The sequence below is a fragment of the Mytilus californianus genome, unplaced genomic scaffold, assembly GCF_021869535.1.
Source record: "Mytilus californianus isolate M0D057914Y unplaced genomic scaffold, xbMytCali1.0.p SCAF_5, whole genome shotgun sequence".
NCBI classification, from domain to species: Eukaryota; Metazoa; Mollusca; class Bivalvia; order Mytilida; family Mytilidae; genus Mytilus; species Mytilus californianus.
In genome coordinates this window covers 5846264-5871044 of record NW_026262701.1, presented here as the reverse complement: position 1 = coordinate 5871044, position 24781 = coordinate 5846264, and the positions used below count along the sequence as shown (strand labels likewise).

Sequence of the window (24781 nt, the reverse complement as noted above, 5' to 3'; positions counted from 1 at the left end):
CAGATATCACTATATCTAAACGTTTAAGCAACCTTTTGCAGTGTTGATGCAATAAAATCATTAAACTCAGGGTTTTTTTTTAAATCAAAGAGAGTTATCTCCTTGTAGCGAAAAATTCCAGCTTATATGAAATATTTTTATTACATTGTAACTTGAAAGAACAATATCAATAAACTAAAGCAAACTTGATTTGAATACATCGAAACCAGTTTTGACGTTATCACGATAGAGCTCTGGCAGCTAGTTCTGCTGTATTAGCTTTGATAACCCTGGAAATTACTTTCTAATCATTTATTATTTTTTATATTAGATGCAAGTTTTGAGGAATTCTTATTAAGTAAGTTTAGAATAAAAAAATAACCATGTTTTACATTGCAAATATTAAAATTGGTTTGTGGAGACCCAACTTGATATGATAAATCATTCTACTGAAAATTTCAGAATGAAGCATCATTAACATTTTTGCCTTTCCTTTCCAGAAAGCCTTTGAAGGAATCTCAGAAAACTTCAAGAAAAATTTAACAGAGGAACAAAGAAAAGTTATTTTTGAAATAATTAGCAGTTTACCCATAGAACAAATAGACACATTGGTGGAAGTGATATTTGAATGTATTGTATTCAAAGTAGACGTTCCACAGGATGATGAAGAGGAAGAATTGTTCTCTAAAGTCAGGTATGTATTGAAGCATCTAGAAATGAGATAGTATATGTAAGAATTGTTCTCTGAAGTCAGGTATGTATTGAAGCATCACGAAATGAGGCTGTATATGTAAGAATTGTTCTCTGAAGTCAGGTATGTATTGAAGCATCAAGAAATGAGGCTGTATATGTAAGAATTGTTCTCTAAAGTCTGGTATGTATTGAAGCATCAAGAAATGAGGCTGTATATGTAAGAATTGTTCTCTAAAGTCAGGTATGTATTGAAGCATCAAGAAATGAGGCTGTTTATGTAAGAATTGTTCTCTGAAGTCAGGTATGTATTGAAGCATCAAGAAATGAGATCGTATATGTAAGAATTGTTCTCTGAAGTCAGGTATGTATTGAAGCATCAAGAAATGAGATCGTATATGTAAGAATTGTTCTCTGAAGTCAGGTATGTATTGAAGCATCAAGAAATGAGGTTGTATATGTAAGAATTGTTCTCTAAAGTCAGGTATGTATTGAAGCATCAAGAAATGAGGCTGTATATGTAAGAATTGTTCTCTAAAGTCAGGTATGTATTGAAGCATCAAGAAATGAGGCTGTATATGTAAGAATTGTTCTCTAAAGTCAGGTATGTATTGAAATATCAAGAAATGAGGCTGTATATGTAAGAATTGTTCTCTAAAGTCAGGTATGTATTGAAGCATCAAGAAATGAGGCTGTATATGTAAGAATTGTTCTCTAAAGTCAGGTATGTATTGAAGCATCAAGAAATGAGGTTGTATATGTAAGAATTGTTCTCTAAAGTCAGGTATGTATTGAAATATCAAGAAATGAGGCTGTATATGTAAGAATTGTTCTCAAAGTCAGGTATGTATTGAAGCATCAAGAAATGAGGCTGTATATGTAAGAATTGTTCTCTAAAGTCAGGTATGTATTGAAGCATTAAGAAATGAGACTGTATATGTAAGAATTGTTCTCTAAAGTCAGGTATGTATTGAAGCATCAAGAAATGAGGTTGTATATGTAAGAATTGTTCTCTGAAGTCAGGTATGTATTGAAGCATCAAGAAATGAGGCTGTATATGTAAGAATTGTGCTATAAAGTCAGGTATGTATTGAAGCATCAAGAAATGAGGTTGTATATGTAAGAATTGTTCTCTAAAGTCAGGTATGTATTGAAGCATTAAGAAATGAGGCTGTATATGTAAGAATTGTTCTCTAAAGCCAGGTATGTATTGAAGCATTAAGAAATGAGGCTGTATATGTAAGAATTGTTCTCTAAAGTCAGGTATGTATTGAAGCATTAAGAAATGAGGCTGTATATGTAAGAATTGTTCTCTAAAGTCAGGTATGTATTGAAGCATCAAGAAATGAGGTTGTATATGTAAGAATTGTTCTCTAAAGTCAGGTATGTATTGAAATATCAAGAAATGAGGCTGTATATGTAAGAATTGTTCTCTAAAGTCAGGTATGTATTGAAGCATTAAGAAATGAGACTGTATATGTAAGAATTGTTCTTTAAAGTCAGGTATGTATTGAAGCATTAAGAAATGAGGCTGTATATGTAAGAATTGTTCTCTAAAGTCAGGTATGTATTGAAGCATTAAGAAATGAGACTGTATATGTAAGAATTGTTCTCTAAAGTCAGGTATGTATTGAAGCATTAAGAAATGAGGCTGTATATGTAAGAATTGTTCTCTAAAGTCAGGTATGTATTGAAGCATTAAGAAATGAGACTGTATATGTAAGAATTGTTCTCTAAAGTCAGGTATGTATTGAAGCATCAAGAAATGAGACTGTTTATGTAAGAATTGTTCTTTAAAGTCAGGTATGTATTGAAGCATCACGAAATGAGGATGTATAGGTAAGAATTGTTCTCTAAAAGTCAGGTATGTATTGAAGCATCAAGAAATGAGGCTGTATATGTAAGAATTGTTCTCTAAAGTCAGGTATGTATTGAAGCATCAAGAAATGAGGTTGTATATGTAAGAATTGTTCTCTAAAGTCAGGTATGGACGTATTGAAGCATCAAGAAATGAGGCTGTATATGTAAGAATTGTTCTTTAAAGTCAGGTATGTATTGAAATATCAAGAAATGAGGTTGTATATGTAAGAATTGTTCTCTAAAGTCAGGTATGTATTGAAGCATCACGAAATGAGGCTGTATATGTAAGAATCGTTCTCTAAAGTCAGGTATGTATTGAAGCATCACGAAATGAGGCTGTATATGTAAGAATTGATCTCTAGTCAGGTATGTATTGAAATATCAAGAAATGAGGTTGTATATGTAAGAATTGTTCTCTAAAGTCAGGTATGTATTGAAGCATCAAGAAATGAGGCTGTATATGTAAGAATTGTTCTCTAAAGTCAGGTATGTATTGAAGCATCAAGAAATGAGGTTGTATATGTAAGAATTGATCTCTAAAGTCAGGTATGTATTGAAGCATCAAGAAATGAGGCTGTATATGTAAGAATTGTTCTCTAAAGTCAGGTATGTATTGAAGCATTAAGAAATGAGGCTGTATATGTAAGAATTGATCTCTAAAGTCAGGTATGTATTGAAGCATCAAGAAATGAGACTGTATATGCAAGAATAAATGTGATTGATTCATTTATTATCGGTATACATGAAAAACTGTCTTAATTTTGCATTGCTGTTGTAACACATGTGTACCATCATTCCTCTGCCATTCTTAATAGAATAAGTAACACACATTATAAGAGATTGAATAGGTATTATACTTTATAAGACACTGGACATTAAGCAACCAACAATCAATAACATTATAAGAAAAAAAAATGTCCATGCTTAGGTATATTTTTAAAGAATTCATGATGATATATTAATGATATTTCTAATATGTGTCTTTTATACAGTTTTGCAAATGTCTTTGAAAATAGTATCACTGTGACCTACATTTCAAACTAATACAACTTTGTTTAACTTTTGTATTGAAGTCCATTCCTGTAAACCTAAAATGGTAGAAATGAAATATTAAAGATATTTTGCCACTCCACTCCTTGTTTTACACAATTCATAAATACATTTATAGTGACAATTTATTCACAGTGACCAGTTTCATTTAATGGCTTGACATCAGTATTTTACAAACAGATCATATATATAGATTTTATATACTTCCAGCTTTCATGATACTTTGATTGGGTATATGGATACCTGTCCCTATGAAGAAGATAAACAGTTGGAAGAAACACTGAAGGCAGTCATTGATCTAATACCATCAGATGATCAATTTGGTGTTGTTACATGTCAGTCTGTGGAATTGTGGCATTTAGTCCAGAAAATTCACATGGATAAACAGAAAAGGAAACATTAGAGAATTTCCATACAGATAATTACATATACACCTGACTAAGATGTGCCATATGTATAGTTTTGTATTTTCAAACCAAAGATATGCATACTTTTCCTTAAAGGATTCTATTTTATGTTTTGCAATTTATTTCAAAGATATTTAAGATTATGTGCCTTACATATATGTACATTTATTTTTATAAGACAGGAACAGTTTGTTTTGGTTTGGTTGTTATGTCCTTACATCGAATAATTATAAGTGTATCATTGTATCTGACTCTACTGTCAAACAGTGAGACATGATCACAATTAACTATAATATATATTGAAAAATAACTAAAAGATGTTTTTTTTTAAAGGAATTCAAAATTGTTTGTGTTGGTATTTATGTTTGTATGTTCACAGCTTGTCTTTCAGTACCAGTGTTCAATAATGAAATGTTTTAGTTTGTATGTATAATATTGTATGATGATAAGGGTAATTCTGTCAACTACATGTAGAGTATACAATTTGAGATCATATGTTGCATTAATGAAAAATTTATCAGAATTATTGTGTTGTTGCCAATATATTGTAATTTTACATATTTCACCAAGACACCGTTTTCAAAAGCTGTTGATTTTGATTAATACAAAATTAAAATGCTGTTTCATTTTTCTCTCTTTTGTACATTTTTATTTGTACACATTTTTTATATCTACATTTTTATAAGCCCGTTTACGTGATGTATTATGGTATACCGTTGACCGTCTGTCCGTCCGTCCGTCGTCAACATGTCGGACATTAACTCAAAAAAGCTTTAACCAATATGCATGAAACTTTGGTGAGTTGTTTATATCTATTGACGTGAGCTCCCTTTCGTTTTTTATAAATTTCAGATTTACCGTTTCTGAGTTTTGGGGTTTTATTCATTAAAAAAGGGGGGATTTTCCAATTTTCCGACAATAACTCAAGAATGCTTTCACCAACTTGCAAGAAATTTTGGTGAATTGTTTATATCTATTGACATGAGCTCCCTTTCGATTTTTATAAATTTTAGATTTTACATTTCCTAGTTATGGGGTGTTATTCATAAAAAAAAAGGGTGATTTTCAAGTTTTCGGCCAATAACTAAATAATGCTTTCAGCAGTGCTCTTGAAACTTTGGTGAATTGTTTATATCTGTTGATGTAAGCTCCCTTTAGAATTTTATAAATTTTAGATTTTACATTTCTGAGTTATGGGGTTTTATTCATTAAAAAAGGGGGGATTTTCCAGTTTTTGGACAATAACTCAAAAATGCTTTCAGCAGTTCTCATGAAACTTTGGTGAATTATTGATAGCTATTGATGTAATCTCCCTATTGAATTTCATAAATTTCAAATATGACATTGAGAAGAAATTGAACTTTATTTGTTTATAGTCTGACAACAGATTTACTAAGTATTGCGCAACAGCACAGTGTATTGCACAACAGCAAGAAATCTTTAATTGAATATAAATTCAATTCATATAACCAATTTCAAGTTCTTTGACTACATTTATTCAGAAACCTATAATATGTCAAATATATGATTACAATCCAAATTCAGAACTCTATCAAGCTTGAATATTGTGTCCATTTTTGCCCCAACTGTTCAGGGTTGGACCTCTGTGGGCGTATCCAGCTGCGCTCAGCGAAGCAGTTTATTATAACTTTTCCACAGTTGCATATTATTAGTTTTTTCTTTGAGATTTATGCAATATTTGATGTTTATGGCATGATACATTTAGTTTCAACATGAGGACAGCTATGTCTCAATTTTTTACCCCCCTCCCCCAATAAAATTCCGAATTTGAGAAGCATTATACTTGGCAGTTACTTTTGACATATCTTGCAACCACATAAATATTACTTTCAATGTGTTTTGATTAAAATTTTCAAATGAAGTGGGAAAGTTTTCATATTAAAAAAGGTAAAAAAAATATTCTAAGATAAATACATTTTATTAGAAACTAAAGATATAAAATTTGCAAACATTTTATAAAAAAAATGTCCTTTTAGTGTTATGAGTTTTACTGTCCAATATTTTTGTTAATTCCTGCCATCATTGTATACTGTTGTGTTTGGGCTTTTGATTTTCATCTTTTCATAACTGTAAATTTACAATTCTGTGATATAAATTTAAAATCTTTTACAAACACCTTTGAACAATATAAATCTGTAATGATTTTTAAAGGGAGATAATCATTTGTTTTACTGTTAATCACAGTAAACTCAATGTTAAGGTTTGTTTCAAAAATAATTGTGATAAAATTGTAAAGATATGTTTTTCATTCCTGTATTTTTTATTGTTGTTTTTTTAAGTAGTGCTAGTTCAAAGTATTATGTATTAGAAGATTCCAAATGGTGATCCAAATAATATTGATTAATTTATATTTTTATGAAAATAATTGTTTTCTTATATTATGACTGTGTGATGTTTTGTGAAACTAAAAAGGAACATTTTTTGTTTTGTATCATTTTCTTCATTAAATGATTTTTCAAATATCAATAAAGTGTTATTAGTTTCCCTCTGTATCTGCATTGTAACCAGAATAATTACTTAATTTTAGCAGGTGTGTTAGACTCCCATCATAATTGAATAGGTTTGTTAGTTTTCCTATTGACAGTCAGGGGTTTTCTCTGGCTACCTCCACCATTAAAAACTGGTCACACTAGACCCAAGAGTGCTGAAAGTGGCGTTAAACACAAACAATCAATTAATCAATTTATGATGAGAATCTGAATTTCATTTTTGTTGAGCCTTCGACTTTAGTTCAAAAAGCGAGACATATCGATCCTACATTCCGTCGGCGGCGGCGGCGTCCACAAATATTCACTCTGTGGTTAAAGTTTTTTAAATTTTAATAACTTTCTTAAACTATCCTGGGTTTGTACCAAACTTGGACAGAAGCTTGTTTATGATCATAAGATAGTATCCAGAAGTAAATTTTGTAAAAAAATAAATCCATTTTTTCCTTATTTTACTTTTAAATGGACTAAGATTTTCTGCCAGGAAACAACACATTCACTCTGTGGTTAAAGTTTTTAAAATTTTAATAACTTTCTTATACTATTTTGGATTTGTACCAAACTTGGACAGAAGCTTGTTTATGATCAAAAGCTAGTATCTAGAAGGAAATTTTGTAAAAAAAATAAATCCATTTTTTCCTTATTTTACTTTTAAATGGACTAAGATTTTCTGCCAGGAAACAACACATTCACTCTGTGGTTAAAGTTTTTAAAATTTTAATAACTTTCTTATACTATTTTGGATTTGTACCAAACTTGGACAGAAGCTTGTTTATGATCAAATGCTAGTATCTAGAGGGAAATTTTGTTTTCTTCCAGTTAACATTACATTCAGTTTGCAGTTAAAGTTTTTAAACATTTATTAGATTCATAAACTATCCTGGATTTTTACCAAACTTGGACAGAAGCTTCTTACAATCAAAAGATAGTATCAAGAGGAATATTTTTATTGATTTACTTCCTCATTTTTGTTGAGCCTGGGATTAACAGAAAAAGTAGGCGAGACACTGGGTTCCGCGGAACCCTTACGAATTTTTATTTAATAAAGAGTTAAAATACACTGTTGTATTGAATGTGTGCACTTTTCATTGTGAGTCACTTTACAATGTATTGATTTGGAATGTTACACAAACTTACAATACTTCACTGTATAAGGAACAGCAATAAGAGTGTCAGAAATAGCAGTACTAATGATGGAATTATTTTCTGTACCTTAGCTTGCTTCTTTATCAACATTTATCCTTCAGGAGTCTAAAATGTCTACTACAAATAAAATGACTTGTCTCCCCTTGGCACTTATTACAATGTAATGCACATGTTGCTCTAAGTTTACCAACTTTCGTAATTCAAAGTAAAGAGCAAACAGAACGAAGGTGTCAGACAAATCTGAACAGCACTCAAAAGTTACATCTTGTTAAGGTCAAGCAGCTGACTTTGTATGAAGTCATTCTGTTTCTTAATTTTCTAAGAAGAGTGACTAAAATAGTTTTTTTCATTCAGCATGTTGGCAAAGCAGAAGTATGTGTCCGACTTATTCCAAAAAGTGAACATTAAAACTTCTCACTGTCAAGCTGTTGACCTAATATGAAGTCACTCTTTTCTTTAGTCTTCGAATTTAGCATAGGACCGCCAGCCCCTTGTGCCTGTGAAAATCTCTTCGGTCCTGTTTGATTTTTGTGAATTTTGCAATATAATCTTAAGAAAAATTTGAAGATTCATGAAATCGGTCCTGTAAAAGCCAAACCCCAATTTCTATGACTGTCTATAGTTCCAGAAAAAGGTTTGATGGACAGACCAACAAGGTGATTATGAGTGCAGGTATAGTAATAACTGTTTATATTCACATCACATGGCCCATTGTGGAATTGTTAAAAGGAAGTTTCATCGTTTGTTGATTTGAGGCGAGACCATTCTGGTCTCTGAATGTTTTTCCTTCCTATATACCTTTATTTAATGTGTTATATAAATGGTACATGTATAGAGGTAAAAAAATCACTTACCTGTTTATTCTATGAGAAAATTGAGATGTATCGGGAATTTTTGGGATAGATGTCTAATTGATGAGGATGAATTGGTGTTTAACATACAGTTGCAATTATTACAAGCATATCAGAATGAGAACATGTTGATTCAATTTGAATATGAACCTTCGTTTGTTTTAGACTGATATGTTGTGTCTAATTTTAACATGCAAGTGAACATGGAAACAGTCAGCAGGAAATATGTCTCCCTACCTGGACACATTTTGCTGTCTGCGAGTTAACCCGTCTTCACTCTTACTCCTAAATTGCAAGTCCAGATTGAAAGAAGTGGTCAAATTCCCAAGGTTCAAGCCTATGAAAATAACGATATGTGGTATGATTGGCAACAAGACAACTATCCACCAGACCAAAGGACATAGATGTAAGCAACTATAGGTTACCGTACAGCCTTCAACAATGAGCAAAACCCACAGTAAGCAATTAAAAGCATTGGCATGACAAAATGTGATTTATGCAATAAAAAAACCCAAATATGACAGCAATCAATGTACCACTGAATTACAGGATTTCGATTTGGGACAGGCATATATAGAAAGTGGCTGGGTTAAACATGTTGGAGACCCTAACCTTGGACAGTGGTATATAACATCATAAACTGTAAAAAAAGACAAAAGACAACAAATACCAATCTAAGAGTACTCACAGTTGCTGAAAGCTAGTTCAACACCCATTACAACTTAGGTCTTCCCAGACTTAAATATCAATCAGTACATATACATGCAGGGTTAAGATTTCACAAAACATGTTTAACCCCGCCTTATTTTGGCACCTGTCCCAAGTCAGGAGACTCTGGTTTGTTAGTCTTATATGATTTTTAATTTTAGTTCATTTATATGTTTTGGAGTTTAGTGTGACGTCCATTTCACTGAACTAGTACACATTTTTGTTTAGGGGCCAGCTGAAGCCTGCCTTTGGGTGCGGGATTTTCTCACCGTGTTGAAGACCCTTTGGTGGCCTTCGGCTGTTGTCTGCTCTTTGGTCTGGTTGTTGTCTCTTTGACACATTCCCCATATCCATTCTCAATTTTAGTGACATACATCTATGACATTTGGTCTCTTGTGGATAGATGTCTCATTAACAATCGCACCATATCGTCTTATTTCTATAGACTTATCTATTCATCTCTATAGATTTTTGAAACTCTTCATATTCACATACCATTACTTGATTAGTGATCATGTTTTTTTCTTTTCAGGAAAATTACAATTCCATAAACAAACTCATAAGGTAAATTTTTTCGTCGTGTATTTTACCATGTGTATTCATCTTACAGTAGGTAACTCTCATGCATAATTATGTAGATGATATTCTTCATATAATACTGGTACAAGATTTTCATGAAATATTCAATTACATGCACATCTACATCCAGTTCTTCTTTATATATGTACAGGAAAAAAAAATTAAAAGGTCAATCAATAATGTCTTACACTTTACAGTGTATAATGGTGTGTGTTTTAGGGAACATAAGTGCTCAAGCTGAAATGTCTCTCCTGCTTTAATGACCATTGATTTTATGTTGAAAGTCTTCAAGATAGACGTTTAAATACATGTATCAAATAAACTTAAAATTTTTAAAGATCCATGACAATGAGGTCAACGTCAGATAAAGCCGGTCAGACATGTATACCCTAAAATTAATCCATACACCAAATATAGTTGATCTATTGCTTATGGTAATTGAAAAACAGACCAAAACATAAAAATTTAACATCGACCAATGAACCATGAAAATGAGGTGAGGGTCAGATGATGCCTGCCAGACAGACATGTACCCCTTACAATTATTCCTTACACCAAATATAGATGACCTATTGCTATTAGTATTTGAAAAAAACACCAAAAACACAAAAACTTAACATTGATCAATGAACCAGGAAGATGAGGTCAAGGTCAGATGAAACCTGCTAGACTGACATGCACCCCTTACAATCATTCCATACACCATATATAGTTGACCTACTGCTTGTAGTATCTGAGAAACAGACCTAATTTCAACCTTGATTACTGATCCATGAAACGAAGGTTGATGTCAGGTGAACCCTGTCTGATGGACATGTAGACGTTACATGGAACCCATATACCAAACGTTTATTTCATTACTCATAATAAGTGAGAAATTCACATGACAAAAACCTAAAAACTTATATGATGTAAAATAAATTGCTTCACAGAGCGCAGCTGGATACGACCGCAGAGGTCCAACCCTGAACAGTTGGGGTAAAAATGGACGCAATATTTGCGCTTTATACACGTCTGAATTTGGATTGTAATTCAATATTTGACACATAATAGGTTTCTGACACAGAATAACTGTAGTCAAAGAACTTAGAATTGGTTATATGATTTGAATTTATATTCAATTTTTGCTTTTGTGCAATACACTTTGCTGTTGCGAATTGACCTTCCCCCCACCCCTTTCTTTTAAAAAAAAAAACAAATTTGAAGGATTTTCTTTTTGATTTCTGAAATCTTGAGAAAAAATTGCCCCCCCCCCCCCCAAATTTTTTTTAACCCCCCACCCCCTCTTTTTTCCAAAAAAATTCTTTCCCTCAGTCATGGTCATAATTTCAATTCAAATTTCCAATGGAGTTTTCAACCATAATAACCCATTTAAATACATCATTAAAGTCTTAAAATAGAAAATGACATACATAATCATAGCTAAAATTAATTTACCTTAATCAGCATTTCTAAAATTATAAAATAGTAACTTCTAAAGATGAATTGACAGCTAATCACATCAAGACATTACAAAAATTCTGTATACATAATTCAAAAGCAGTGTAAGGGAGGTAATTCAAAGTTGTGTTTGAATTACCTCCCTTACACTGTAATTTGTACTTAAGTAATTGTCCATTAACCAGGACACCCTTGTTTTTTCTCACTTTTTTGCCCCTAATTCCTAAACGGTTTGAGTTATAACCCCCCAAAGCCAATCCTAACCATCCCTTTGTGATATGGAAACTTGTGGTATAATTTCAGAGAGATCCATACACTGTTCCACAAGTTATTGTCATGAAACTAGAAAAATGCTTATTTGGGCCCCTTTTTGGCCCGCTTATTCCTAAAATGTGGGACCATAACCCCCAAAATCAATCCCAACCTTCCTTTTGTGGTTATAAAACTTATGTTTAAATTTCATAGATTTCTATTTACTAGTACTAAAGTTATTGTCCGGAAACCAAATGTCTTCGGACGATGACGACGTGATACCAATTTAGGACCGCAAATTTTTTTGAATTTTTGCGGTCGTATAAAAATTATAGGGTCACTGACTTTGTTTTTATGCTATACATTATTCAAACAAGTGCTCTAGGTGAAAAAATACCAAAAAACGTCGAAATAAGCGTAACTTCATTGGTTGTAGGCTGTAAAATATCAATTGTTGATGTTTTTCTCTACAAAATAGGCAACAGATTGTTAATACACCGAAAACAAAGTCAGTGACCATTAGATTATGTTATGTCATTTAAATGGAAATTTATGTATCAACAACAAATCATTTTTAAAGAAAAATTTATGGACTTGAAATGGAGATTTTGTGATTTAAAGATGAATTTAAGAACTTTTTCATTTATTTTATGTGCTTTCTATACAAATGTTCAACTTTTTTGAAAGAATTCAATTAATAATATTTCAGACAATAAAAGAGATATATGCCTTATTTTTTTTGTTGGATTGTCAGTCATAATTCAATGAGCCAAGAGTGTATGCAAATTTTACCAAAATCTGTGACAAAACCCATTTACTGTATCTTGACCTTAAATTTATATACAAGTTAAAATATAAAAATATCTTTACTAAAAAATTTAAAACAGACACAAGATATTTATATATAGAAAAAGGGAGGTCCATTGACATTCCCTTAGTTCCTGTGACTTTGTAGTAGGTTCACTAACGACTTTCTCTGAGGTAAATGCAACATTCGAAACTTAACAGGAGAATAGTCTCACAGACAAGGTACTGACTGAACATGTTTCGAGATTCATCACAATAAGGTCTTCAGTGGTTGTCGTTTGTTGATGTGGTTCATAAGTGTTTCTTGTTTCTCGTTTTTTAAATAGATTAGACCGCTGGTTTTCCTGTTTGAATGGTTTTACACTAGTCATTTTTGGGGCCCTTTATAGCTTGCTGTTCAGTGTGAGCCAAGGCTCCGTGTTTAAGGCTGTACTTTGACCTATAATGGTTTACTTTTACAAATTGTGACTTGGATGGAGAGTTGTCTCATTGGCACTCATACCACATCTTCTTATATCTATTAGAATGACTAGATCTCGGTTTATGAATTTCTCCAAAATAAGTATATCAGTTGAACTGGTTAAGAAAAACATACATGTGATATGAGTTTTTCATTGTTGAAGGTGACCTATAGCTATAGTTGTTCACTTCTACATCATTTGGTCTCTGGTAATGATGGTGGAGAGTTGTCTCACTGGCAATCATACCACATCTTCTTATTTATATATGTATTCAATGTCTATGTAGATCATTCCTTCATTGTAATAAAATGCTACAGAAAACACTAATACTAAATACAAATTAACCAATTGATATTGAAACCATGATAGAGAATGAAGTTCGTCCCTTTAAAGAGCAGTGTACATGTGCACATATATATATATGCAGCTGCCGTTTTTGATAAGTAATACAATGTCTGGGTAAAAAAGAAAACATTATTTCAGTTTCCACCATGATTTGGTATTTGTTTTTTAATATTGTATTTTTTCATCTGTAATGTAAAGTGAGACAAGTCATACTATTTTAAAAGATAGAGTTTTAAAGAACACACTATAAAACCATGAAATTTAAGCAAATGGTATTTAACTTGTATAATAGAGTCAGTGGTAATACTTGTACAAGTGTCTTTAATTTACTGGTATAGGTAAGTTATTTTGGAGGTAAAGAGTTATATCCCTTAGACATTCAGATTTTTTTACTTATATAAGCCAAAAAGTCTTATTTTCTTCTTTTCTTGAATTTCTCTAATGAAGTATTAAATAGTCTGTCATTAATAGCTGTCCTTACTGGTACTTTTCATAAAAGTATCATTTCATGGACAATGAAAATCTCATTAGTCTGTTATCTTCAAAATACTGCTCATTTACAAGCCTACGGGGAGCAATTTTTGAAGGCCTTGGCAGTTACTTAACATCTGTGGGCAATTGATTTCTTTGTTAAGATCTTGAGACTAAATTTTAAACTCTGAATTAAAAAATAATTGGGCAAAAACCTCGAAAATATAGTTAAGGCATGTTTTGACCCCCCAATTACTTGTATAAGTAAATTTTTGGAGAAGATTAAGGGGAGATTATTCAAACCTTGAAAATAAAATAAAAATCTTACAAATATACTTATATAAGTAAATATTACTTACATCTTCAAGTAAATAATTATGACTTGCGTAAGTATTTCCAATGACTGAGAGTTGTGCTAGATTGATTTTTATCGAGGATATTTGATCTGTACCATATAGATATCATGAAAATTCAAAATTTATAATATAACATGTGTTGTTCTAGTTTGCTATCTCCCTTAAGCTTACTTTTACCCAGTAACCCTCTTCATTTTGTTCATACACAGGTGTATGTTATAAATACAATGTGCCTGTCCCAAGTCAGGAACCTCTAGCCTTTGTTTTCATTTATATGTAGCGTCCATTTTGCTGAACTAGTATACATTATTGCTTATGGGCCAGCTGAAGCCGCCTCTGGGTGTGGGAATTTCTTGCTGCATTGAAGACCCATTGGTGGCACTGGGCTGTGTTCTGCTCGTTGGTCAGGTTGTTGTCTCCTTGACACATTCCCTGTTTCCATTCTCAATTCTACATTAAATAGTTATAAAAAACAAACATTATTTTTCATCATAAATACTGTTTTTTTTAATATACATACAAGTAACAATTAATTCTCTAGTTTAGTTATTAATTGATATGGTATTTCAAATTTAGATGCCACAAGTGTGATGGGAACAGATTCTCCTCCTGGTTGCTGTATGTATACTTTTGTCTCTAAATCATTCAATGATATCTGGCCTAAACTAATATCAGAATTCTCAATATGAATTACACTAGGCATTGGAGGCTCTTCTTCATCAGGAGGAACTAAACTTTTGGGATAATCAGAAAGTCTAAACCTTTTGCTTGGTGCCTCTCCATGACTATGAATTTTGAGCAAATGTTCTTTTAACTTATCATATCTTGTTGTTGCGAAGTTACAAACCTCATTAAATTTACATTTATATGGTCGTACATCAGTATGAAGTAATGCATGTCTGTTTAGATTTTTTTTCAATGAAAAACTTTGCCCACAGATTTCACATTGATGAGGTTTTTCCTGAGTATGTGTTAGTATATGATATTTCAAACTCTGCTTTTTGATTGACTGGAATTTACAATTTGGATATTCACATTTATATGTGTCTCCTGTATGAATGAGTTTATGTGCTTTTAATTGACTTTTGTGAGCTGTTGCAAATCCACAAACATCACACAGATGATCTTTTGTTTCACTGTGAGTGGCCATGTGACATTTAAGTGCATGTTTCCACTTGAATGCAGCTTGACAAATTTCACAGACAAAAGGTTTAACAGTTAAATGTTTTGGAAGATGGACATTTAACTGAGCTCTTGTTTTATATTTGCTGTCACAATAAATACAATGATACGGATGGGGTGGTTTATGAATCGGGATGTGTTCAAGTAGTGAGTCTGAATTTTCAGCTTCAAAATCACAGAAACTGCAAATGTTTTCAGCATGTAGATGTTCTTGAATATGTGTCTGTAGAACTTTGTATTTGTGAGCTGAAAAATCACAACGATCACATTTATATTCTTTTTCACTTCCTTCAAGGCGATCTCTATCATTCTGATGAGCTTTTGCATGTCTATTATATTGATATGACGAGTTTGTAGAATACGGACATTCATCACAGTTGTGCCATATATTTTCAAGCTTTAGCTGACTTGGGGAAGATTCATCTACTGTTTCATCAACCACAAGAGCATCAGAATCTGATTCAGCATCATCTAAAAATTTTGATGGTTTCTTTCCTCTATTTTTTCGTGAAGGAAATCTGCCTCCTGTCTGTTCCATGTTTGTTTCTTTGCTGCTTTTCTTTGCTTCCAATGTTTCAGCATTTTCAAATTTAATGCGTTTACAATTTGTACCTTCATGACTTTCTTCATGGATGTGCTTGTTATTTGATTCAGGTGCTATTGTTGTTGAATTTTCTTCTACCTGATCAATCTCGCCTTCTTTTTTCATTTGATTTTGTTCAATAAGATTATTAATTTTAACATTAAATGGTAATGGTGGGCGGCCTCTTTTTCTGCGAGTTACTCCAGGTAATGAAATATTTTTCTTGCTATCCTTTTTCCTGTCCAATAGAAATGCACTTGATTTTTTTATAAGTTTCTTGCATTTTTCTGCTGCCTGTATTTGTTTATCTTTCACTTTTAGACTCTCAACTTTCTCTACATCAGGATTTGGAACTTGCTTAATTTTGCAGCCAATGTCAAAAATTGTGTTAGTTTGACACGTCTGAACAGATTTGTTTTCTAAAAATGTAAATTGTGGTTCTGTCTGAGTTTGTACTGGTGTGGTTCTAACTAATGGTATGTCAACATCTAATTGTTTGCCAGATTCAAATTTGTTGCAAAATTCCAAAACTTTTTCCATTTGCATTATTTTTGCAATTTCTACAACTTGAACGAGGTAATTAGAGTCTAATGTTATGTTGCTGCTGTACATATAATCAAGTACTAAAGACACGGCCGTAGTAAACCCGTGGTTATCACAATCACCGTCAATGTGTATTTCGATAACTTGTGGAGTTTTCTGTGAAAATGCCCTCGGGTGATCCTGACCCTGTCCTAAGAACGCACCGAAATAAGGGCTTGTTGCTGCTAATACATTTGAATGTGCATAGAATTGTTCTTTTCCAACTCGCAAAATCACATCACAGAACCGCCGTGCCTTTCTTTGATCATTTAAAAGTTCAATGACAGATTTATACTGGTTTTCACAAGAGAATGTTTGAGCTTTGGCAACAGCCGACGCCATCTTGCGAGTTATTTTTACGCTGGTTCAATTACGAATTTGATTGGTTATAAAGGATTTTTCCGTAAAAAAATCTGTCTAATTAAATTCAAAAAGTAAAAATACATTAACTTGTGTTTGTATCTTATTTTAAAAGTCTTGTTTTTTTCTCCTCTCTGGGAAAACAGATTTTTATTGAAAGTGACCGCTCCTGCAACCGGAAGTAAATGTGAAAATGTAAACAAAGTGTCAGTAAATAATATGACTATGCCACTGTCTATGGACTAGTACATGTATAATGCAGCTGCCGTCAATCAAATATTTAATAAAATGCCTTTAAAGCGACTAGACTGCAATGATGGTCATTCAGAAGAATCACAGGATGAACTTTTAGCAGATGATTCAGATGTCTTTGAAAATAGGAGCTCAAACTTAACCCTAGAAATAGGCTTGGGAGACCTAAATGAAGAGCCATGTAAATGATATTTTATTACAATTTATTTATCCATCACTGTTTCTTCATCTGTTTGATTCGGGTTTCAAAGATTTTTTTTTCCTCGGAATTTTTAATTTGAAAAAGTAAGAAGATGTACCAAAATTCAGCTAAAAAAAGTCTTGGACCCTTTATATATATAGAGATTATAGTAATATACATGTACATTGTGTAAATGTATTAGTCTAAAGTCAAATCAAGAAAGGTGCAAGTTGTGTGTCTTTCGACAATCAACTGAATTTCTAGCAATAAAAGATAGTAAAAAGGTGGACAAAATTATAAATTATAATGTAAATGCATGCTTAAAAATACAATTTTGTTTACAATACACCTTATCGCTATTTGTCCGCCATTACTGGACATCACAGAAGTTCCTGTTAAATTTTGATGTCACAAGAGAAAATGGCTGATTCCACAAAGGAAAAGTGAATGTTGGTCTTTTGTTTTTTCTCTTTGATCTTTACAATTTTGGCCAAATCTTGCGCATTTGCTTCATGAAAACTTGGCAGTACTGCAATATATACATTGTAAAAATCAATGTACACTTTTTCACCTAGACATTGTAGTGTTGATTATATCAATTGAAAAGTTGTTTTAAAACTGGGAGCATAGCTTCATATTCAAGTACGGCATCACACCAAGACAGGCACATCTACCGGTCACTGAAAAAAAAATATTAATCCGGTTTATATAACATTTCTCTCCAGTTTTTAGTGAAATCACCTCAATGTATGGAATTCCCCCCTTTTTTTTTGACGATCAATGCATTTGAATGGGGACATATAGTTGGAACACCCCTTTTTCCTGGGTTGGGAACCCCCTTTTAAAAATGGCTGGATCCACCCTGTACATGTATTATGGATAAATAAGAATACGAATATAAATGGTAAAGTAAAGGTTTTCTAATGGATTTTTATTTGATAAGGCATGCACACCTACATGATTTGATACAGATATAATCAATGTATGGAAAATTTTGCAGAATAAAAAAAGTAGAAATGGTAGACATGATTATGTAGATTAAACATTTATCATTTAAATACATTACTATTATATGATAGAATAAAACTATAATAATGCATTAGTATTTTCAAGGAGATGTGGGTTTACATTAAATGAGACGGCATCCTAAACACAAAAGACATCTAGAGGTCATTATATTAGTCTTCAACAAAAGACAGGTGTCTATACAATATGCCAAGCTCTTAATTGGTCATGTCTAATAGTTCTGAATAAATTTAACAGAGCTTATAAAAGATCTGCCACTAATACAAAATCCATCAAATAATAAAGACATTAACTATATAAGCTGTAACAAAAAAAAACTGATGTGTTTCCTGACTTTGACTATTTTGAATAGGAACATAAACATGTGACAGGGAACCAGTTTTATGAAATAAATTAAAGAGAAAAAGTTTCATAATTGTAATTTTATTTTCAAGCTTAACCAGCGAGTCCAGGATGTGTGTCAATAGAGAGTAACAGAGAAAGTGTTGGATATGTAAACTTTGATTGTAATTTTATTTTCAAGCTACACCATCAAGTCCAGGATGTGTGTCAATAGAGAGTAACAGAGAAAGTGTTGGATATGTAAACTTTGAAGTCATATCTGCTGAAAGAGTCAAAGATGGCAATTCTACTTATGTGGTAGGTAATATTATAAAACAAGTTATTTGTTTGTTTGTTTGTTGGTAATTAATGCCACTTTCATGGACCTTGGCTAAATCATGGTGGCTTGTTAGTCCCCTACTGATGAAGTCTAAGGGGACTTTAGGTTTGCAATCCGTCCGTCTGTCTGTCTGTCCATCTGTCAGTCCGGCAAATCAGTTTTTCAGACTTCTTTTCTTTGTGTTGAAGATATTGATTTGATATTTGCTTTATTGATTTATCATGACAAGTTACAGGTCAAGTTCAATTTTCACAATTTTAGCTTTTCTCTTTGTTCAGTTAAAGCCCTTTCCCTAGAATAAAATTTTTGATGAAATACTTATTAATTAGTAGATTTCTGTTCAAAGGGAAATAACTCATTTTTTAAAAGACAAAATGACATTTTGGATTTTTTTCCTTTTCTTTGGTAAATTGTTTGAAGAATTTAGTGGTAGGTTTGTTTGTCATTCTTAAGCTTGAAGTTATTGATTTGATAATTAGTATTTAGTTTTATCATGACAAGTTACAGATCAAGTTGGAGTTTTGTTTCAGTCTGATAATTTTGTGCAGAGTTATTGTCTTTGGACATAGAAAATTCACTTAATAATCAGTTTTCAACAGTTTTTTTCGTCATGCATGAAGATTTTGACTTGATATTTTTATGTAGTTTACACCATGACAAGTTATAGATCAAGTTAGAATTTCGTTCCATTACAATGAAATTGTAACCAGTAGGGGACTATGTATTTCCATGCAATACTCACAGAATGCTTGTTTTAATGAGTGAAGGACCCTTAAATACCAGGAGAGAACCACTGACATTCAGCAGCAAAACTGACAAACTGTTAAAATTGAGATCGAAGTCAAACACACCTTGTGACGACCAGGGTTCAAAAATACAACCTCAGGGTTGACACACTACAGATCACTCTAGATGAACAACTTCAACCACTTTACCACTGAGGTCCCTACATGTATATATACACTAGTTATTATTATTGAAAAATGTGTCTAAATAATCTTGCCTGAAAATAATTAAAAAATTTGCAACAACTCTAAAATTACCAACCTAAACAAAGTACAATACACATGTCTACAGCATTGTTAAAGAAAACTTGGACTTCATAAGCAATGGTTGTCTAAAAGTTTATATGTTTGTTAAATATCTAGGAAGTATTTAATTTAGGACAAAACTTTTACATGTACAAGGTTTAGAACTGTATATACAATGTGCCTATGTAACAAAATGATACCCCTTGGTAGTTTTATTGCAACAGTAAATTGTACTGCTTACATTAAGAGTAAACAAATATCTTTATTCTGATCATGAAGTGGTGGATTCATTGCAATTGGATGATAATCGAAAAGTATTGTTAAACTTTCCTTTGAAAAAATAGATTATTGTAATTCCTAGGAAAGTAACTTGTTTCCATGATTCTGCATCTTGTGACTTCACAACACAAATCAGTAAAAATAAACATGGTAAATTCAGATTAATTTGTTTTCAAAACATATTAACAAAAATATATATCTTTATTTTACAGGTATATCAAATTTTAATTTCTGGACATGGAATAGAAAAAACACCAGGTATTTTGCACAAAAGATACTCTGATTTTGAAAAGTTTAATGTGAAGCTGAGGAAAAAGTTTCCAGAAATAATGGACAGTGTGTCATTTCCTGGGAAAGTCTTAGTTGGTAATTTCAAAAATGAAACCATTGCTAAGAGAAGCAGAGCTTTTGAACAATATCTGAATCATTTAATGTCACTGAATGAGATTAGATTTTCTGGAGAAACAAAGGAATTTTTCTATGAAAATGAAATCAGTAATGCAAACGAAATGATTGGTTCGAAGAATTATTCAGAAGCAATTTCATTATTGGAAAAATGTCTGCCAGTGCAAGAAAAACTAATTGGAACCACACACATTGATGTTATAAAAACCTTATGTGCGTTAGTGGTCTGTTACCAGGCTCTCAAAGACCCTGAAAGAGCTTTGAAGTATTCTACAACAGGACTGTCCTGTATGGAGGACTCAACAGATAACCCTTATTATCTCCCCTTGTTGCATACATCAATCTATTTACATTGGATGCTGGGAAAAGAAAAAACTCATTTAGAAGTCAAACTTGGGGAATTGAGAGACCAAGGTATTGCCACAGAAACAAATACTAATTTGTTAGACACAGTAGTCAAAGAATTGAAGAGCTGATGTAACTAAAAAAGCTAATTACATAAAATGTTCTGTGATATGGCATATGATTGTTTAAATTGGTGCTTAATAGGCTTATATATATATATACTGGAGATTTATGTTGCTGTATTTCAAATTTCAGAAATCAGAAAAGTATAAAGTAGTCACATGTACAATGTCATGTGCCCTCGTATTTTACAAATTGCCAAAATAAGACTATTTTATAGTTGATACATATACATATTCATCTCTTTGTGGATGAAAATCTTATTTTATATGATTTAAAAATATGCCAGACATATTTTGATTTGATTGAATCTCATTCATAAATAGATATTTTTTCCCTTAATAATTATGGTTAAGAATTTTTTATACTAAATTTTTATAACTAGTGGCAATATATCTTGTTACCTGTACTTCACTGATAATTATGAACAAACAATTAAGGGGAGTCCATACAGTTTCACATGTTATTGTAATTTTTGTGATTTTGTCTTAAGTGTGAAGATTGAGATGAGATCTTTGAAAATCCTAAAATTGAACAAAAGTTACTATGCTGGTTTCCAGAAAAAAGAGGTTAAATATTATAATTCTTTCGTTAAAATTTTTCTACCAATTTTAAGATTTAATTAAATCAGAATTTTTGTCAATAAAATTGTCAAATTCATTTTATTTGAAATCTCGGATAGATAGGAAAAATTAATTAACATATGAACAGTTCTACTGTTTAATTTCAAAACTGCATTGAACTATTGTATTCCATTCCTAATATGAAAATAAGAAGATGTGGTATGATTGCCAATGACACAACCCTCCACAAGAGACAAAATGACATAAAAATTAACAACTATAGGTCACCGTACGACCTTCAACATGTTAGATTAATTTGTAGACCTTTATTGATCAGTTTTGCAAGGTTTTGGTATTGTAATTTTTCTAGACAAAAATTACATAAGAAATTGAGACAACTGTCCCCCAAAGTTCAAATGAAGTGGATGAAAGCAATTATAGGCAACGGTACGGCTTTCAACAATAAGAAAAATCCCATACCATATGGTCGCCTAAAAATTAAATGAAATCATGTTAACATCAATTATCTCTTTAAACTGTATTATCTCCCCTTAATTATAAACTTTTGATATGACAGTGTAAAACTGTAGATTCATAAATTGAATCATTGACATTATTTTGTACACTTGTATTTTTATAGATAGCTATGTGCTAGGTATGATGTAATGACAGAATAATCAGATGGTTGTAGATTTACGTCAGTTATATTCCAGAAATTTTTAGATTGTCTTTCATGTTTGTATGATTTTTATATTATAATATTTTGTATTATTTGTATGGATAAGTTGTGTTGTCTTTCCTGTTTACTAGTCAATTATTGTTAGGTTTAATAAAAAAGATCTGATATATGTTCTACACACAAATTATTAGTAAATTTTGTAAAAGAAACACTATAGCTTATTGGGTTTACGGGTAAAAAATTAGATCTGTTGTTTCCCTAATATAACCTTCGACAAATTAATGTAACACAATCTAGTATTTTTTCTCTGACTAATTTCTAAAGATTGAATTAGTTAAGTTAACCAATCAAAAGATGTGTGGTTTGTGAAAAGTTACTGATACTTTGAATTTTTATTTTTGGGATGAAAAAGAAAGGATATAATATATTGATTCATGACACAAAATCCCTGCACAGACTTGACAAAATTACAAACAAAGAAGCAGTACATAGGCCTAGGTCTGTATCAAACATAAAATACTGAATTTACAATTTAAATTTACTTGTATTATCCTCTTGTTGTAAGTTTGTTTATCTGATAGTTGTTATTGATATGTTTTTTTTTTCTTCTAATTATTAATTCACTATTTGATAGTTTGAAGTACATATGTATTACGTTGTTTTAAGAATACTCATGTATCAGTCTGTTAAAATTACAAATCAGTATTTATACCACCACTGTAAAGACAGAGTATACTGGTTAACGTCTATTCATCCATCTATCAGTCAGTAACATATTTATATCACTTTTAATTTTCTTTATCAAAAACTATAAGTCATATAACAATATTTTGTAATATAATCTGGTTGAAATATATAGTTAATTACAGGAAAAATATAATACATGTGATTATATCATCAGAAGATGAGAACAATTCACAACAAAAATAAAACCAAATATTCACAGAAACCTATGAGAATTTTGCTTCTATTTGTACCAAGTTGATTAAAATTCAACAAGGAATGATGTCATAATAATTTTTTTTTAAATTGTATTTAAATTGTATTCTGTATATATTGCGCAACACTTTCATTGAGATTATTGGGGTCAAACTTTGAGGGCTCATATCTTTGTAGAAAATGCTCAAAATGATCTGAAGTTAACAGCATTACTGTTTTAAAGGGTGTTGAATTGATTAAAGAAAAATACTGAAACAAAATAAGAATTTCGACCATGTGCACAAAATTGTTAAAATTGTGACTTTCAATTTTGACCCCTTTCCTCAAAGTTTGTGAACAGTGTAATTGGCTGAAATTTAACCAACATAACTGTAGAACTTTTGAATACACAAATGATTGAAGATTAAGAAAACACATACTTGTAAGATAGATCAAGATTTTGATTTACTTTATTTTCAGTCAGAAGTTGTATTACATTTATCTGAGTAGTATAGAATAAAATATAGGTGAATAATACTTAATTGTTTAATTTTTTCAATGCCTTTATTTTTTTGGAATTTTGTAATCCAATATTTCCAATGTTTTCATTACAAAGTAAGTGTTATATATTTTTGTGAAGAGGAAGTGAATATTTATTATTTGTTATCTCCCTTTTTTTATGAACTATAAAGATCTTTGTAATTTTTGTTATGTAGTTATGAGCCACAATTATGATCAAATAAACAAAAATAATATTAACTCATGGTCTTTTATGTATGGAATAAAAATATATTGTTATAACCAATAAAACTTTTGGTTTACTTGACCTATATATCTCACCTGAAAGCTCAATGCCTTGTGAGAGCTGACAAACTATTCAAACAATAATTCTTCTACTCCACTTTGTTGAAGAGTCAATCTGGTTGCCTCATTAATTAAAAAAACAAAGGAAAAAAACCAACAACAGAACCAAAAGAAGTTGTTGATTCATCATAGCTGCCAATTTTTGCCTTAATATATTTATCTGTAAGAGGTCAAACGTAAAGAATGTTGTACACATGTATGAACGTTGCCATGTATGCATCAAAATAACAGCACTTTGTTTCTACAATTATACCCTCATGGCTGCATATATTTGGTTTCAACCGGTTCTGTAGTTTTCAAGAAGTATAAAATTTTTTATTTCAAATGGGTTCAACTGTCACCTATTTAGGCCATATTGTTTAGCTTTAAAGCACCAATTAACAAATTTTCAGTCAGTTCATCACAAGAATCCTTCCTGTCATTTCTTATTTAAGTCTCAAGAGGATTTTAGACTGCCTTATACTCCAGATTATAAGATAGCATAATTTAAGAGAGAACTCAGCGTTTAAGCCATATGATAAAAGTAAAGATGTGTTTAAGATTTACAAACTGTATAAAACAACATCTTAAACTATATAATCCTTGTCAAATCTTCATGGAAAAAAGTAAAATAACAAAAATACCAAACTTCAGGAAAATTCAAAATGGAAAGTTCCTGATCAAATGGCAAAATCAAAATCTCAAACACGTCAAATGAATGGTAAAAACTGTCATATTTCTGACTTGGTACAGGCATTTCCTTATGTAGAAAATGGTGGATTAAATCTGGTTTAATAGCTAGCTAAACCTCTCACTTTTATGACAGTCGCATAAAATTCCATAATATTGACAGCAATGTATG

The 24781-nt window shown here is 31.4% G+C and overlaps 3 protein-coding genes across 4 annotated transcripts in view; 2 read left to right on the top strand and 1 right to left on the bottom strand.

Annotated features, from left to right (window-relative positions):
• Nucleotides 1-6473, top strand: part of LOC127702551 (E3 ubiquitin-protein ligase rnf213-alpha-like) — a 151314-nt gene extending 144841 nt beyond the window's left edge. For both annotated transcript variants that reach the window (XM_052206794.1, XM_052206793.1), the window contains exons 91-92: nucleotides 480-673; nucleotides 3790-6473. In XM_052206794.1, coding sequence (XP_052062754.1) covers nucleotides 480-673; nucleotides 3790-3982 — 387 coding nt within the window. In that variant the 3' untranslated portion in view covers nucleotides 3983-6473. The remainder of the gene's footprint in view (nucleotides 1-479; nucleotides 674-3789) is intronic.
• A 7915-nt stretch (nucleotides 6474-14388) lies between these two features.
• LOC127702517 (zinc finger protein ZFP2-like) lies at nucleotides 14389-16704 on the bottom strand. Its single transcript, XM_052206748.1, has one exon. The coding sequence runs from the start codon at nucleotides 16596-16598 to the stop codon at nucleotides 14439-14441; it is 2160 nt and encodes a 719-aa protein (XP_052062708.1). The 5' UTR covers nucleotides 16599-16704; the 3' UTR covers nucleotides 14389-14438.
• Nucleotides 16705-16752: 48 nt separating this feature from the next.
• Nucleotides 16753-23863, top strand: LOC127702534 (sorting nexin-21-like). Its single transcript, XM_052206778.1, has 3 exons — nucleotides 16753-17049; nucleotides 18599-18714; nucleotides 20259-23863. Exons 1-3 carry the CDS (start codon nucleotides 16866-16868, stop codon nucleotides 20925-20927), a joined length of 969 nt encoding a protein of 322 aa, XP_052062738.1. The 5' UTR covers nucleotides 16753-16865; the 3' UTR covers nucleotides 20928-23863.
• Nucleotides 23864-24781: the final 918 nt, after the last annotated feature.

Bases quoted from the DNA above. Each gene is read 5' to 3' on its own strand.
- LOC127702517 (XM_052206748.1), bottom strand. From the start codon at position 16,598: ATGGCGTCGGCTGTTGCCAAAGCTCAAACATTCTCTTGTGAAAACCAG.
- LOC127702534 (XM_052206778.1), top strand. From the start codon at position 16,866: ATGTATAATGCAGCTGCCGTCAATCAAATATTTAATAAAATGCCTTTA. The intron at 17,050-18,598 runs GTAAATGATATT...TTTATTTTCAAG, and splicing joins AGACCTAAATGAAGAGCCAT to CTACACCATCAAGTCCAGGA. The intron at 18,715-20,258 runs GTAGGTAATATT...TTTATTTTACAG, and splicing joins ATGGCAATTCTACTTATGTG to GTATATCAAATTTTAATTTC.